At 46.6% G+C, this 14,169-nt stretch overlaps 1 protein-coding gene across 1 annotated transcript in view; it reads right to left on the reverse strand.

Moving 5' to 3' along the window:
- LRIG1 (leucine rich repeats and immunoglobulin like domains 1) overlaps nucleotides 1–7,378 on the reverse strand; it is a 119,276-nt gene extending 111,898 nt beyond the window's left edge. Inside the window, exon 1 of the mRNA XM_036868495.1 lies at nucleotides 7,114–7,378. Coding sequence (XP_036724390.1) covers nucleotides 7,114–7,343 — 230 coding nt within the window. The 5' untranslated portion in view covers nucleotides 7,344–7,378. The remainder of the gene's footprint in view (nucleotides 1–7,113) is intronic.
- Between the last annotated feature and the right edge of the window lie 6,791 nt (nucleotides 7,379–14,169).

The following is a 14,169-nucleotide window of genomic DNA, read 5'->3' on the forward strand; positions in this document are numbered from 1 at the left end:
GGAAACCAAGATGTATTAGGACTTGCAGAGATGAACGGATTGGTTGTTCACACAATGGGCTTTACCGGTTATGCTAGATTAAATAGTAATAAAGACACAAACAATCGTAGCCGTTCATGTGGGCAAGGCTGTGAATCATGGCCATTCACAGGGGAAGGGATGCAGGTACAGGTGCATGAGCAAAAGCAAACGGCTTTTCAGGTGGCATCCTTGCCAGATTCCTCAGATGACCCTGTGCTCACTGCCCGTGTCCCCTACAAAGTTACTGTACAATGGCAAACAAACCAAAACAAACGAAAAATGTCAGAGCTCTCCAGCTTTCCACACACAACCCCACAATCATCTCCCCTCACACCTCCTCCCTCAAACATTTCCAAAGAGAAGTGGGTACAGTGCAGGATTCAGCCGGACCCAGCCTGCAGCCTAACCCTTGATTGGAAGAGCACATCTGCATGTTTCCAAGCAATTGACCGAGCATCTCATAGGGCTCAGTTTCAATGAAACCCTGGGAAATAATGGGATAAAATTATTAGTTTAAGGGCCTCTCACTTCTCAGCCTCCTTCCCATACCCCACCTCCCAGAATGGTAATGTTCAGTAGACAGAAGTATTTGCACAACTGGAATACATTTATAAACCACCTCAATCATTTTTGCTAATTGCATAATTCATATAATTTTTTGCAACTGTTCATAGCTTCCCCCCCTGAATTTGTCTGAGCTTCCCAAGGGCACATAAAGTTTCACTCTATACATACCACCAAAAACTTCACGGCAGAAGGCTGTTTGGGTTGTGAGCCCTGCCACCTGCTTACGCCAAGAGAGATCTTCATTATCAGAAAAGTAAACTTTTCCCAGGAAGCCTCTGTCACCAGGAACTCTGACTTGGAGAGACTTGCCATGAGAGGATGCAAAACGTGAGTTACTGGGGCCTTAGCCTGAGGTGACTGATTCACACTGGATTGGGCTGAATACATGTGTCATCTAACTTAGTCTTCACAGCAGCTTAAGATAGAATATTATGATCCCCTTTTTAGAAACAAAGGGAAGAGGTTCGCCACAAATCACACACACGGCTGTAGGGTGGTGGAGCCAGGAATGGACCCTAGAAATAATTTCCCATCTCTTCATCACTATTCCCTAGTGAATGGTGAGCACCGGGTGTGATCAGCAGGGATGAGGCATCCAAATAATTAACAGAGTAAGACTGAAGGAAAGCTCTGCCCTCACCGGCTCTTTTCCCCATCAATAACCCAATCCAAGACCCAGGGTACAATGGGGCATCAAATGCCCACCCAGCGGACAGAGAGAACACCTGAAGGCAGGACGTGAAAAGCACGAAACCCAGGGAAATAGGGAAGCAGCTTTTTAAAAAAGCAGAGCGACTTCTATAAGCAGACTGGGTTTATAGCTTGCGTTTCAGAAGATTATGCGTAAAGTACTTATATTGAAACCACACGTAAAGTATTAAATTATATAAACATACTAGTATAGAAATGTATAAAGCACAAAGCCTTTGGATAAGAAAAATTCATAAGCATGCCCCCACCAAAAAAAAAAAACCCATAAAAAACCAAAACCGGGGTACAAATTGGCAACTTTCAATTGGATCACAGACAAATCACAATATTCATTTTTTTCTGTAATCCTGATTTAACTATTAATTTTGCTTCATGGCAACAATGGTCTATCAAGTTCTTCAGTAGAAAATTTCTCAGCCTTAGTCCTATAATTGGCCAATTATTAGGTAAGTCTGGACTACTATTCTAAACCCTGCAGTTACACAGAAAAAATAACTCCAAGAGGGTTAACTATTGTGAAAATTTTAACCTCTGGTCTTCAAAGTCCTACTTCTTCCCGTGGGGACATAAAAACAGATCTGAGTTTCTGACGGATTCCCACACTTTAATGTGAAACAAAAGCAGAAGACAACCACATTACTGACAGACACCATGAACTGAAGCCAGGAGGTAGATGGAATGGACCCACAGGTTCAATGCCATGCTTAAGTCATTAAAAAACACCGCTAACGGTTCCTAAATTCACCACCGGCCAGGGAACATTGGGGATTTTTAGATACTTCCCCTCCTCTGCCTGGGAATCTTCCTCCCACCTCTCCTCCCTCCTGTCTCAAGACAATGCCTTCAGCCTTTGAAACTGCATCCATTGTAAACAGCTCTGAATATTAACACAGCCCAGAGCCCAGCTCTAAAAGACCCCCAGGGTTTCAAGTTGCAGTTGCTGAGGAGCGGGGAAGGTCCCCAATGAGTTAATATCACCAAACTCATTCACAAGTCCTTGAAAATCAGGCTTGCTCATGAAACTTGAAGTCTTTCAACTTATGGGGTAAGTCAGAGGAATCCCTTTGAGTTTTAAGCCAACGACCTTGGTACCACGAACATCCTTGATTGCTTATAGCGACTTTTAATTCTACGAATCCCTTTCCCAGATCTCCCTCTCTGGTGTCACTTTTAAAATAACCAATGGCTATTTTAAACAACCTCCTTCCCCGGATAACAGACCTTCGGGGCTACAGCAGGTGCACAGAACTGGGCCGGGGGCATTGTTAAGTCACACAAAACCCTAGTAGCTCTCTCGCATTCCTGTCCACTCTGAAAGAGAAGATGCTGAAAAGCCTTTGCACCAGGGAGACACCTCTGCAGAATGGGGGAGAGGCCCTTTCATTGTGAGCGTGGTGTTTGAGGGAGAGAAAGGTCAGCCAGAGGCCATCCCAACGTGCTCAGGGAAGGCTGCGTGGGGAACTCAGGCCAAGGCATTAACACGGCAGGGAGAGAAACTTGCGGCCCCTGGAGCAGGGCTGGCGGGCCCGCGCATCCGGACATCCACTGGGAACCAGCTCTCATTACTCTGCACAGAATCGTCATCTTTCTGGAGATGAATTACTGCCGACAATACATTCAAAAGTCCAAAGGTTGGGAAATCTGGTGACCCAGTGTAATTATGGAAAAGAAAAGCACACTTCTTTTTAACACAGTCCCTTGGAAAGCGGGGGCAAGAACAGCCCTGACGTACCCAAAAGGCAAGAGGCACCGTGGGCCAACACAGTTCATCTGTATTGGGCCCTGGGGGTCTCCGGGCACTTCCTAATTTCACAGTCCTCAAAAATTAGATTTTATGGCCATAATTTCATATCAGAGGGACTTAAATCCTGTCCCTTAAAAAGGCAACCAATTTCATTTCCCAGACTTCCCCTTAACTCAAAAAAAGTGTCAGAAAACTCTTAACAGATAAGTGCTCCATCATGCAGGGGAATTGAGGCCAGGCTTGTGACACGTGTTGCAAAGAAAAGGACTCTGAGCTCAGACTAAAGCTGCCCAAAACTTTAAAAGCACTTGCACTTTTCAGATTTTCTCTCTCCCCATTACCCTGTGTTCAAAAGGGTCCCTATTCAGAAAAACCCTTTGCCCATCCCCACCAATCGGAAGATGTTCATGGTCTGCTGAGTTCTTCTTAAGTGATACAGAGACTCAAAGAGGAAAATGGGCAGAAGGGAAGACCTCAGGGTAATCCAGACAAGAATCTATTTCTTAAAAAAAAAACAAAACACACACACACACACAAGAATCTCAGCTTAGGTTCTGGAACAATTTGGTCATCTGCACTTTAAATCTAATTTGCATAAACAGGATGGAAAGTATTTTCCAAACCCTTAATTCACAACACCCCGAACACCTGGGCCTTCCAGCACAGCTGTAAAATTTGAAAGACAAAGGCCCTCTTTGCTTCCCAACTACAATGGCAACCACCACAGGGCCTGTGTTTATTTTCTAATGTAATCATAAGCACCACTTTGGTGCCCAAACCAACAGAGGTTCGATTAAGTCACCCAGGTTCGGTACTGCAAACACGAAGGGAGACAAAATACAAAGAGACCCAAATCAATACATCTGTCTTAATGTGACTCAGAATAACCACACTTGGTGACCTTTAAGGGATGTCCTTGCTTCCGAATGCCATGTCATCTTCCCTCCACACTGAGAAGGAGAATCATTTGTTCCTCCTTCAGGGCCTGCCTGCCTTCCTATCACAATCCCATTAGGTCATCATTGAGCTGCCAGACCCTGTAAGCAAGCAATACTGTGCTCAACTTCATGCCACAGACAAGAGTCTAAGGTAAATTGTGTTTAACGCATCTTAAACAGCTTCTGAAGCCATGCTCTCCAAAACAATTTCAAAGAAAGCAAACATCTGAGTTCTAAGAAGTTCAACTTCTTCTAAGGCTCTGGGAAGTTGGAATAGGGAGTGGCAGTGCTGGGAGCTATTTATGAATGTGCTGGTTGGACAAGGCCAATCGCACCTATGTAATGGGAGGCAAACTCAAGTAATGGCTCAGCTACTACAACTATAAGTTATTGTGCTGAATAAGTTATCCTCAGGCCCTGGGAATGAACATATTTTCCTTTCTCCCAGCGCCATTCCAGTTCTGCTATTCAAACTGCATTTACATCCACTATTAAAGAGTTTAACTTTCCTTATGCGGGGCTTAGGAGCAACTCCAAAATTAGATGCACTGTTTACAAAAGCAAAAAAAATAAAAAAATAAAAAAAATTCCATAAAGCCACAGGTCCCCTTCTATCTCAAACGCACAGCCTGAAATTGTTTGAACTAGCTGCAGTAAATCTAGTTCATGGGGTTATAAACTAGCTCAAAGCATTTTCTAGACACAGTGGACTCAGAGGGTGTAAACTTGGTGAAACTATAAGATTTTATTATATTATAGACAGAGACTTTCTCCCCTAAAGTCTTACTGAATCATAGCCAAGAATATAAAAGATATAAATATCTTGATGCAAAATTTAGAATAAGACTAATGACTTAAATGGAGAAATCTGAAGTCTAGGGAAAAATAAAAACACATTTGCTTGCTTTTTCTTTAATCAGAAAAAAACCCTTCACAAACACTTTTCAAAGGTTATACATTCTGTACTGAATACCACACTGCCATATACTAACCAGAAGCCATACTACTCACATCTTAAAATCGAATCAGTTAACACCATCATCAGTATAATCAAGTCTAACTGAAGCTCAAAACAGCCAGTTTGGTATTTACTAATCATCAACTGTGTGAGGAAAAGAGAAAAGACTGCAATTGTAAAGGTATTTATGACTTGTGAAATGTCACTCCTTAGGCAGACAGAAAGGCCCCCAAACAACCAGTAGTTTTGCTCCAGAAATTAAAGGGCAAGGCAAAGTAGATCTTGTGGCCATAGGAAAGTGAAAACAGAGGACACCCTGTCCTCTCCAGGAAGCCACCACTTCTGAATTAAGTGCCTTCCCCACAATGCCACTGACACCTGGCATTGGGAGTCAGTCTTCCAACAGGTGAACACCTAAGATGTTAGTCTGATTCCACCCACATGATTTAACTTTTTAAAAAACTAAGAGTATGTAAAGGAAAACCCACAATACCCACGACTGCCACAACTAAATACAATACTACCTAATGACAACGCTGGGCTCTATCTCCCACTACCTTACACAGCCACCACCTGTGTTAAAACCCACACCTTGATCACTGGTTTTCCCTAAGGGGATTCCAAAGACACAGCAGAATACTGAAGAGAAATCCTACACATAAGTCAAGGGTCCAGTTTCAGAACTCTGTAGGACTGATCACTAGTGATCCATGTGCAGCGTGGTCCAAGTTAAAGATCTGTGCCCCGCTCTCAAAGGTACAGGATCTTCACGTCAGAAAGGAATTAACTTCCCTTCTTTCCCTTCACGGCAACCAGATTCCCAGACCACATGTTCTTAGATCAAGCCACAGGTGTTGGTTAAAACCGGTGTCACCAGTTTTCTTTCTCTTTTTTGAACAGTGAATGTCCCGCCTGAGGTTACTACTGTGCCTCTTCTATGTTCTAGGAAAGATGTCCAATTATTTAACTGAAAAGCAGAACTATTCAAGCTAGGCCTCTTCTGGAAGGTACTAACAGTTCTGCAGAGATGTTAATTACTGATAACTGGACAGCATTTTGACTCATGGACTGGATTGGTCAGAAATTTTTAAAGCCTATGACATTCTACCACGTTTACATAAGTCTAATGTGGTGTTGTTGTTGTTTTCCTGCCAAACCTCCTGTAAGAAGTGTCCCACCAAGTCCAGATAGGCCAAAATCCGGACAGCACAGAAAAGAGCCTCTTGCGGGTAAAACACACTCTGCTTAAATCAACCCAGAGTCTGGCACCCTCTTCCAAAGTAGCACTACTCCAAAACTAATTTGCACCATTTATAGAGGAGAAATGCTAGAGGATGGGCCCCACTCCACTGGATCGTCAAGCCCAATGGGTCCCCTAGGGAACAGACAGGAAAGGTCTGGAACACAGTTCCCTAAAATGCCAACCAGGTGGAAAAGGACCAACTTCCAGCAGTCACAGATCTCCAGGAACTCTCAAAGCCCGGTAACTCAGGGGGTCCTCCAGGGAAGACTGCCTTCTGCCCCGGGCCTGAGCCAAGTCAGGCCACCAAGGTCCCAGGGAGATGAAGTGGTGGCTACACACACTCTCACTAATAAATAATGTAAATGGAAGACTAGAGGCAAAACTCACCTTCATTCATTACCCACTGGACGGCCACGCAGCTCAGACAACAGAGAGTTGGGTTACAGAAGAGAAAAAAAGAAACACGCGGGGACCCCCAGACTGACTTCCTCACTCTCTCCCCTCCAGATGTTTCCCACTCTCCACCCACAGACATACACCCTCACCTCCTGACTCTTTACTCACATTCTCTTACCTCCAGAATCCCACCCACTCACCAACTCCCAGATGGCCTTCAGGAGCCACGCTCACTCACCTCCAGACCCCCACGACACTTTTTCCTCCTCCAGATCCCCAAGACCCACGCTCGCGCACATCCAGACCCTCACGAGACGCACGCTTTTCCCATCCCGACTTCTTCGCACGCACGCCCTCTCTCCTCCGGACCCCCAAGGACCACCACTACGATCCCACGCGAACAGTTTTCCAGCTCATTCAACTTCACATACAAGCAACTCAATCCGCACCCCTTTCCCGGGGAAACATCCCTGCCGCCCCGTCCCCAAGTGACAGCGTCCCGGGGCGCGGGGAGGACGGAAAGGGCGGCACTCACAGGCTCCGCGTCCAGGCGGGCAGGTCCCCGGGCAGTGCCGCCAGCCCGCGCCCGCCGCAGTCCAGCGAGTCCCCAGTGCAAGTGCAGGCGGCAGCGCAGGGCGCCCGCGGGCCGGCCGCGGCCGATGCGGGCTCCAGCCGAAGCAGCACCAGCAGCAGCAGCAGCCAGTGGAGGAGAAGACAAGGCGAGCGGCGCGGGGCCCCGAGCGCTCCCCGGACCGGCCGCGCCATCTTGTCTGGAGCGCGCTGCGAACTCCCGGTGCTGGGGCTGCGAGGTCCGGGGCGACCGCAGGCGCGGGCGGGCCAGCGGGGGCTCCACTCGGCACTAGGCTCCGCGCCGGGACATGGCCGCCGGCACAAGTTCTCTCCGCGGCGGCGACTCCGGCGTTCAACGGGCCCCCGGTGCCCGAGCCGCTCTGCAGCGCCCGGAGGGGGCCGCGAACCCCGCGCCCATCCGGGCCGACCCGCCTGTGCCCGCTGCGAACCCCACGGATCCGGGCAAAGGGTGCTTGGCCGGCGCTCCTCGTTCTCCCACCGCGCTCCTGGCCGGGCTTCGGAGTCCCCGTGCACGCCAAGTGCCGCCGCCGCTGCGAGGAAGGCGCTCAGGCTCGCAGCCGGAGCTCTGCGCCCGTGGGCATCTTCCTCGCCGCTACGAGCGTCCAGCTGCAGACTCCGGGCTGGACGGCGCGGCCAACCCCGCACTGCCCCAAGGGCCCGGTGCGCCTCGCTGTCCCAGCGCCGAAAGCAGAGCGCGCGCACGCAGTTCCGGGCTCCGCACGGCTCCTCCGCTCTGCGAGAACCCCGCACACTTCGCAGCCGAACAATCAGCCGCTAGCCGCTCGCCTCCCCGGGGCCCAGCCCCGGCCGATCCCCGAGGCCCCGCCCCCCGCCGCTAGCCCTCGCACACCCCCTGGGCTTCTTGCCCCGCGGCCTCCAGCCGGCCCACGTTGGAGGCTTTGCAACAGCGCCCCGCCCCGCCCCCGCCTGCTGCTCATTGGATGCCGGGGTCCAGGGCGGCCAGCTTGGACGCCCATTGGAGCTCTCGCCATGATCCCGCCCCTCCCGCCTCTCGGGCCACCCCGCCCCACTCTCTTTTCCCACCCAAGGTGTGAAGGGCGGGGGACTGGGAGGAGAAAGGGAGAGACGGCCTCCGGCTCTTAAAGGGGACGTGCTGACTGATGATGGAGAAGAGGGATGCGCACGGGGGAGAGGAGGAATAAAGGTATGCCCTCTGCGTTTAGGGGAGGAGAGAACGTTGGTAGAGAGGGTAACGCCCCCGCTTTGGAGCGGTCTGGCCTCAAAGTTTCTTCCCTCCTTCCCAGACTGCAAACAGGGCCAGCGATTGACAGCAAGTTTACACCCATTTTCCAGATGCCCACTAGGAGCAAAGATGCAGATTTAAAACTTCACTAATTTCCTACTGATGGGGGCATCTTTAGTTATTTTATTAGGGGTGTCCGCCTTCCTCTCTCACAACCTGGAGCTCTTCTCGGCTCCTGACTTGTTCTTGACCTCTTAAATCCAGCAATATGTCCTTGATTACCAAAATGAATGTGTACTGCATGCAGAAACCGAATCTCAAAGGTGTACACAGTCCTACCCCCATCTCCGCCCTGGTGAATCGAAGGGTACTCCTGGAAACACTCCAGCCTTCGACAAAGGGGTTGCTTTGTTTGTTTAAATCAGAGCGTTTTAAAGCCAGTTTTCAAGAAGCAGTACATCGAGTACTCCTCAGAGACAGAGTAAAAAGGGAACTAATAATTGTTACAAAGCTACTAACTTTGGCTCCCAATAGCTGCTCCTATTGGCGTTTCGGTTTGCTGGTGTCTCATGCCCCTTCCCAAGAGTATACAAGTCTCTAACATAACTGAACACATTGTCAGGAAAATTAAGCAAGTCATGTCTGTTGAAAAACATTTGTGCCAGCAAATGAAATCTGACTTCTGTGTTACAGAAACCAAAGGGAGATGTTCCTCTGAAAGAAAAAAAAAATTTTTTTAAGGGTTTTGTCCCATTTTTGACACATTCTAAGGGGTTGCTTTAACTGAGATGTTAAAATTTTCCTCAGTCATAAGAGCGCCTCTTTTCTTTAACCAAAATTGGGTTTGGGCTTGGTAGTCAAGGGGTTGCTGGTTTCCTTTCTTTTTCTTCCCTCCTTCCCCTCTTTATCCCCCTCCCACTTCTTCTGATTTATTATGCTGTCAACTACTGGTCCCTCATTTTTTCCTTCCTTCCTCCCTCCCTCCCTTCATCCCTTCCTTTCTCCCTTCCCCCGCCCTCCACATGATCTCGGTAGTAATGCCCAATGCAATGCTCAAATATGTGTGTAAATCAATCCAAATGTGATTCCCAAGAAACACTATCAGAAAAAGGCTGCGCCTGACCCATTCTACCTGGGGCTTTAACCAGCTTTTATGTTTCATTTGTGATCCACATTAAACATATACCTTCCACCTGGATAAGAAGCAGTATATCTCTGTTATAATGCCTTTCAGTAAAATAATAGTAATAAGAGGAGGGATGGGATTTAAATGACCCCAAATTGGTGTAGTCCTCTATGTCAAGGTTTCTTAAATTTTTCAAGACCGAAGAACACAAAACAGTAATTTAATGCAGAATACCCACGATCATTTCCTTAAACGGAACTGTCAGACCTGCCTTGCCCCACCTCAGATGAAACAGCATTTGCAGCAGAAATCAATTGAACTCATCGAACCCCTTGACAGGTTGACCTAAAATTATCTCTCAGCTTTGTTCCATCATTGATATTGTAAAATGGATATTTATTGTCAAATGTTTTTCCAAATGCTTGTGGGTGCACCTGTGAGATGCTTCCTCAGAGGATAGGAGGATAGGAGTTGAGAATCAGCAAGGTAAGGATGTGCTCACAAATCTAAATCAGCCCCTGTGGTCTGGTTACCACGCAGCCGGAGAGAAAGATACCAAAACCCAGGAACACTTGCAGGGACGGGGCGCCTGAGCCTTGGCAGTTCCCCTTGTCTACAGCAGAGCATGAAGTCATGTCTGCTCCCCATACCGTGTATGGAAGTTTGCCCATATACTAGCAACCTGCTTGTGATTGAAAGGAGAGTGTGGGCTTGGAGAGCTCAGGGGAGAATTCACCTGTGGCCACAACCTAAAATCACAAAGACCTGAATGACAACAAGGGCAAGCTTCTAAGGGAGTCTCTGTCCCTGCTTATAAAAGAGCAAGTACCGGTCCATTCAGCACCAAGTGACAGTTGATTTGGGCATTCTGGGTCCTCATTTTCCTCCACTGCCATTTTCCCAATTTTAAAGAGTTACTTATTCCTTAAAGGGGTCATCCAGGGATTTTTCGGTTTTCCCATTCATTTTAATCTACCAGACACCAAACTCCAGGGGCCAGCATGGACTCAAATCCCCCTCAAAAATCACTGCAGGGCTCCCTCTTAAACTCTAGCAGTTAATCATCCTAAACCCACTGAAAGAGACAACCCCAAATCTAAATAGCCTGAAATGACCAAGCAGGAGACAAGCAAATGACAAAATAACAAGAAGGCAGATTGATCCCATGGACTTTTTTTTTTAACACAAATTCCAGGGGACCGAATCATGGTGGTTTATGACAGTTCTAGGTGGTGATATTTGGTGGTTTTAAAGAACACTGAGATTCAGACATGCTTTCTTACTGTGAGAAGAGAGTTTACACCATGTTCAGTACATTAAAAGAGCACCAGGGCCGTATTCAGAAGACCTGGATTCTAGCCAAGCCTTGCTACCCATGAAACCTTTGCCCAGTTATTTCCTTTCTTTAAGCCTCAGTTTTCTCAAATGGAAAACAAGGAGAATGGTACTTCTGACCTGAGTGTCAAGACAGTTAAGGAAGGATTCATTTTGATATAGGACCTGGGGGGCTTTATCAACTGTTCGGGGCTACATATATCAAAGGCTTATTTTTAAGGTATTATTGAATTCTAACTCTGAAAAAAATTGAGGGTCCAGGTACATACCATAGATGGGAAATCTTAGTAGGTGTTTTCAGCATAAGAGGGTTTTCTCCCCCAGGCATGCCACAAAGGGTTAATAATTACCTATAAAACCCCTGAAGACTTGCAGGGTGATGACAGCCCTGCTTTGAGCCTGTTTTTGTATCTCTCTTCCAAGGAAAATAAAGCTGTGTACTCATTAACTCCTTCCTCCTAATACTCCTGTCAATGACACGGATGGGTAGAGGAGGTAACAGACGAAGCTTATGAGTCCAGGGATGGAATATACGAAGAGACAATTTGGAGATTTCTGTGTTCCCCATCCCAACGTTTTCCCTTCGGTGGAGGTGGGGAGACGTATGCTTTATTGTGCAATCCCTGGCTACTGGAATATTGGTTACTGCCCAAACGGTGCCAGGCTGCAGTCACTGCATTTCCACAGCAAGAATGGCCGATGCCTGAAGCTCATCTGGGCCCCTGCCCGTGTCCCCTTCCATTCCTACAGAGCAGCATCAACCAGGGGCCCCAAACCACTAGAGTCTACCTTCTAACACAAACTAGACCCTGCATGCTTGTCCTTGCAATTTTAACTGGTTCACTGAAAGAATAAAGAAAAACTTTACGGAAGCTCGGAGCATTTCAAAATTCTGAGATTCTGGAGTGATGATCAGTGTAAGAGGCAGCCTCTTTGCTCCAACGATGAAGAGACGGGTACTTACATCATCACCACAGGCCGTACCTCTCACTACCAATCTGCTGCCTTTCCAGTTATCACTTGGAGCCACACGTGAAAGAGGAGGGGGGCGGGAAATCAAAGTTTATGCTTTACTACCAGCAACTCAGAAGCAACACCTCAATGTATATAAAGAACAGCACATTTCTCATAACTTATAATAATAGTTTTCATGAAGTCGTATACCTTATATTTTTCAAAGCAAGGTCACATCATAACAACAGCTGTCATCTACAGAGCACTTATTCTGTATCTGTCATTTGGCAGAGTGCTTTAGGTACTTTTTTCATTGAGGTAGAAGCTGAGAAAAATGCTCGAGGCCACACAAGCTAATAAGTAACGAGGCCAAGATTTTAGCTGGCTCTGAGGACACCAAATATCCGTTATGACATTTGAGACTCATCAACTTTGAAGATGACAGTTATTTTTTTTTAAATAAATTTATTTATTTATTTATTTATTTTTATTTTTGGCTGCGTTGGGTCTTTGTTGCTGCGGGCGGGCTTTTCTCTAGTTGCGGCGAGCGGGGTCTACTCTTCGTTGCGGTGCGTGGGCTTCTCACTGCGGTGGCTTCTCTTGTTGCAGAGCACAGGCTCTAGACGGGTGGGCTTCAGTAGTTGCAGCAGGCAGGCTCAGTAGTTGTGGCTCACGGGCTCTACAGCGCAGGCTCAGTAATTGTGGCGCATGGGCTTAGTTGCTCCGTGGCATGTGGGATCTTCCCGGACCAGGGCTCGAACCCGTGTCCCCTGCATTGGCAGGCGGATTCTTAACCACTGCGCCACCAGGGAAGCCCTGACTATGACAGTTATTATTGTTCCCACTTTACAGATGAGAAAGCCGAGGTTAAATGATGTGTCAAGGTCTCACAGGGTCAAGAATAAATGGAACCTTAAATTAAAGTTCCGTTTCAACCGTCATCACACACACACGCTTTACATTCAGTAAATATCTTAGGAGATGGGTCATGATGCTTGTTTCTCAAGGATCTTGTGAGAATGGACATAACTTCTTTCCTTTTCCATACTGGTGAATTGCTTTTCTGAACTTCCTCTCTGATTAATAAGCAAAAAATTTTAAAGATAAATATACTGGCCTTTTCCTCCACCATACATGGCAGGACTTGTATAATAATAAAAGTTAATCATTACTGAGCACTTACTATGCGTGAGGCATTATTTCACTTTATGGCTTAATTTCACTCCAGTCACATATGAATTCTAGGAGGCAGGCATCGGAAACATCATTTTATAGATGAAGATCCCAAGACTCTCGTCAATCAACTAACCCAAGCCACATCCTCGTTAGTGGTTCAGGAGCTCAAAGCCGCTGCTAATTAACAGTTAACTCAGCAGAATCACAGTTAACCCACCACTCTCTCAGCACTCTCAATTGGAATTATTTTTTGTGTTTATCATTCCTTCTAGACTGGCAGCTCATTAAGTTCAGAGCCTGAGTCTTAGCCCAGTTTCAGGCACATGGTAGGCATAGAGGCAACATTTTCTGCCTGACCTTTACCTGCTCTGTAAAGAAGGAAACGTATCATGCATCCCCTTATCCCCCATCGTGTATAATCTTTCTCTTCAAATCTGTGCATCTACGCACCTAAAGCTTGTCAGAAACTCCAATCTCGGCTCCCATCCCAGACCCACTGGATCAGGATCTGCTTTTAAACAAGGTCCCCAGGTGATTCGTTCGCACATTTAAGGATTAAGAAGCACCAGGTCACCTTATACATCCCATATACACACCTCCTGTGACTGTCTTTCCCGTTGCTGCCACAAGGATAGACCATACTCTTCACACTTTATGCATTTTTATGTGCTTGTGTGTACATTTTCCATATTTTCACAAGCCCTTAGTAAAATAATTTCCAAAATATAGGCAGGCATGTGGTTGGCATTATTGCCCCTCAACTGAAGACCATTCAAAACATCTGCTGCCCATGAGATTTTTGGTCAAATCCTCTTGTGCCGTTCAATTCTCTTTTTCTTTGAGATGCATTCAGGCTAATAAGAAGCATTCGGAGAATTTTATGGCCCGTTATATTTGTTTCCAAAAGGACAGTTGGGTTTTTGACACATTTCAAATTTATCATAAATGTATAGCCAGACATATTATACCCTTTTCACTGTCATTCTTATCCATGAGCTACATTCTTTAGGTAATCATTTAAATATCCTTATTTCCCTGAGGGAGTTCTGACACTCTTCTTGGATTTAGATGCTATAAATCAAAGACAAGACCCCCTCACCAAAAAAACCACTATTTTGTCTTATTTGAAGTGCATTAACTAAGATTCAGAGAAGGCAAGGATATTGCAAAAATGGCCACCAATAATTTCTCCCATCAAGATGTGG

The sequence above is a fragment of the Balaenoptera musculus genome, chromosome 11 (assembly GCF_009873245.2).
Source record: "Balaenoptera musculus isolate JJ_BM4_2016_0621 chromosome 11, mBalMus1.pri.v3, whole genome shotgun sequence".
Taxonomy (NCBI): Eukaryota; Metazoa; Chordata; class Mammalia; order Artiodactyla; family Balaenopteridae; genus Balaenoptera; species Balaenoptera musculus.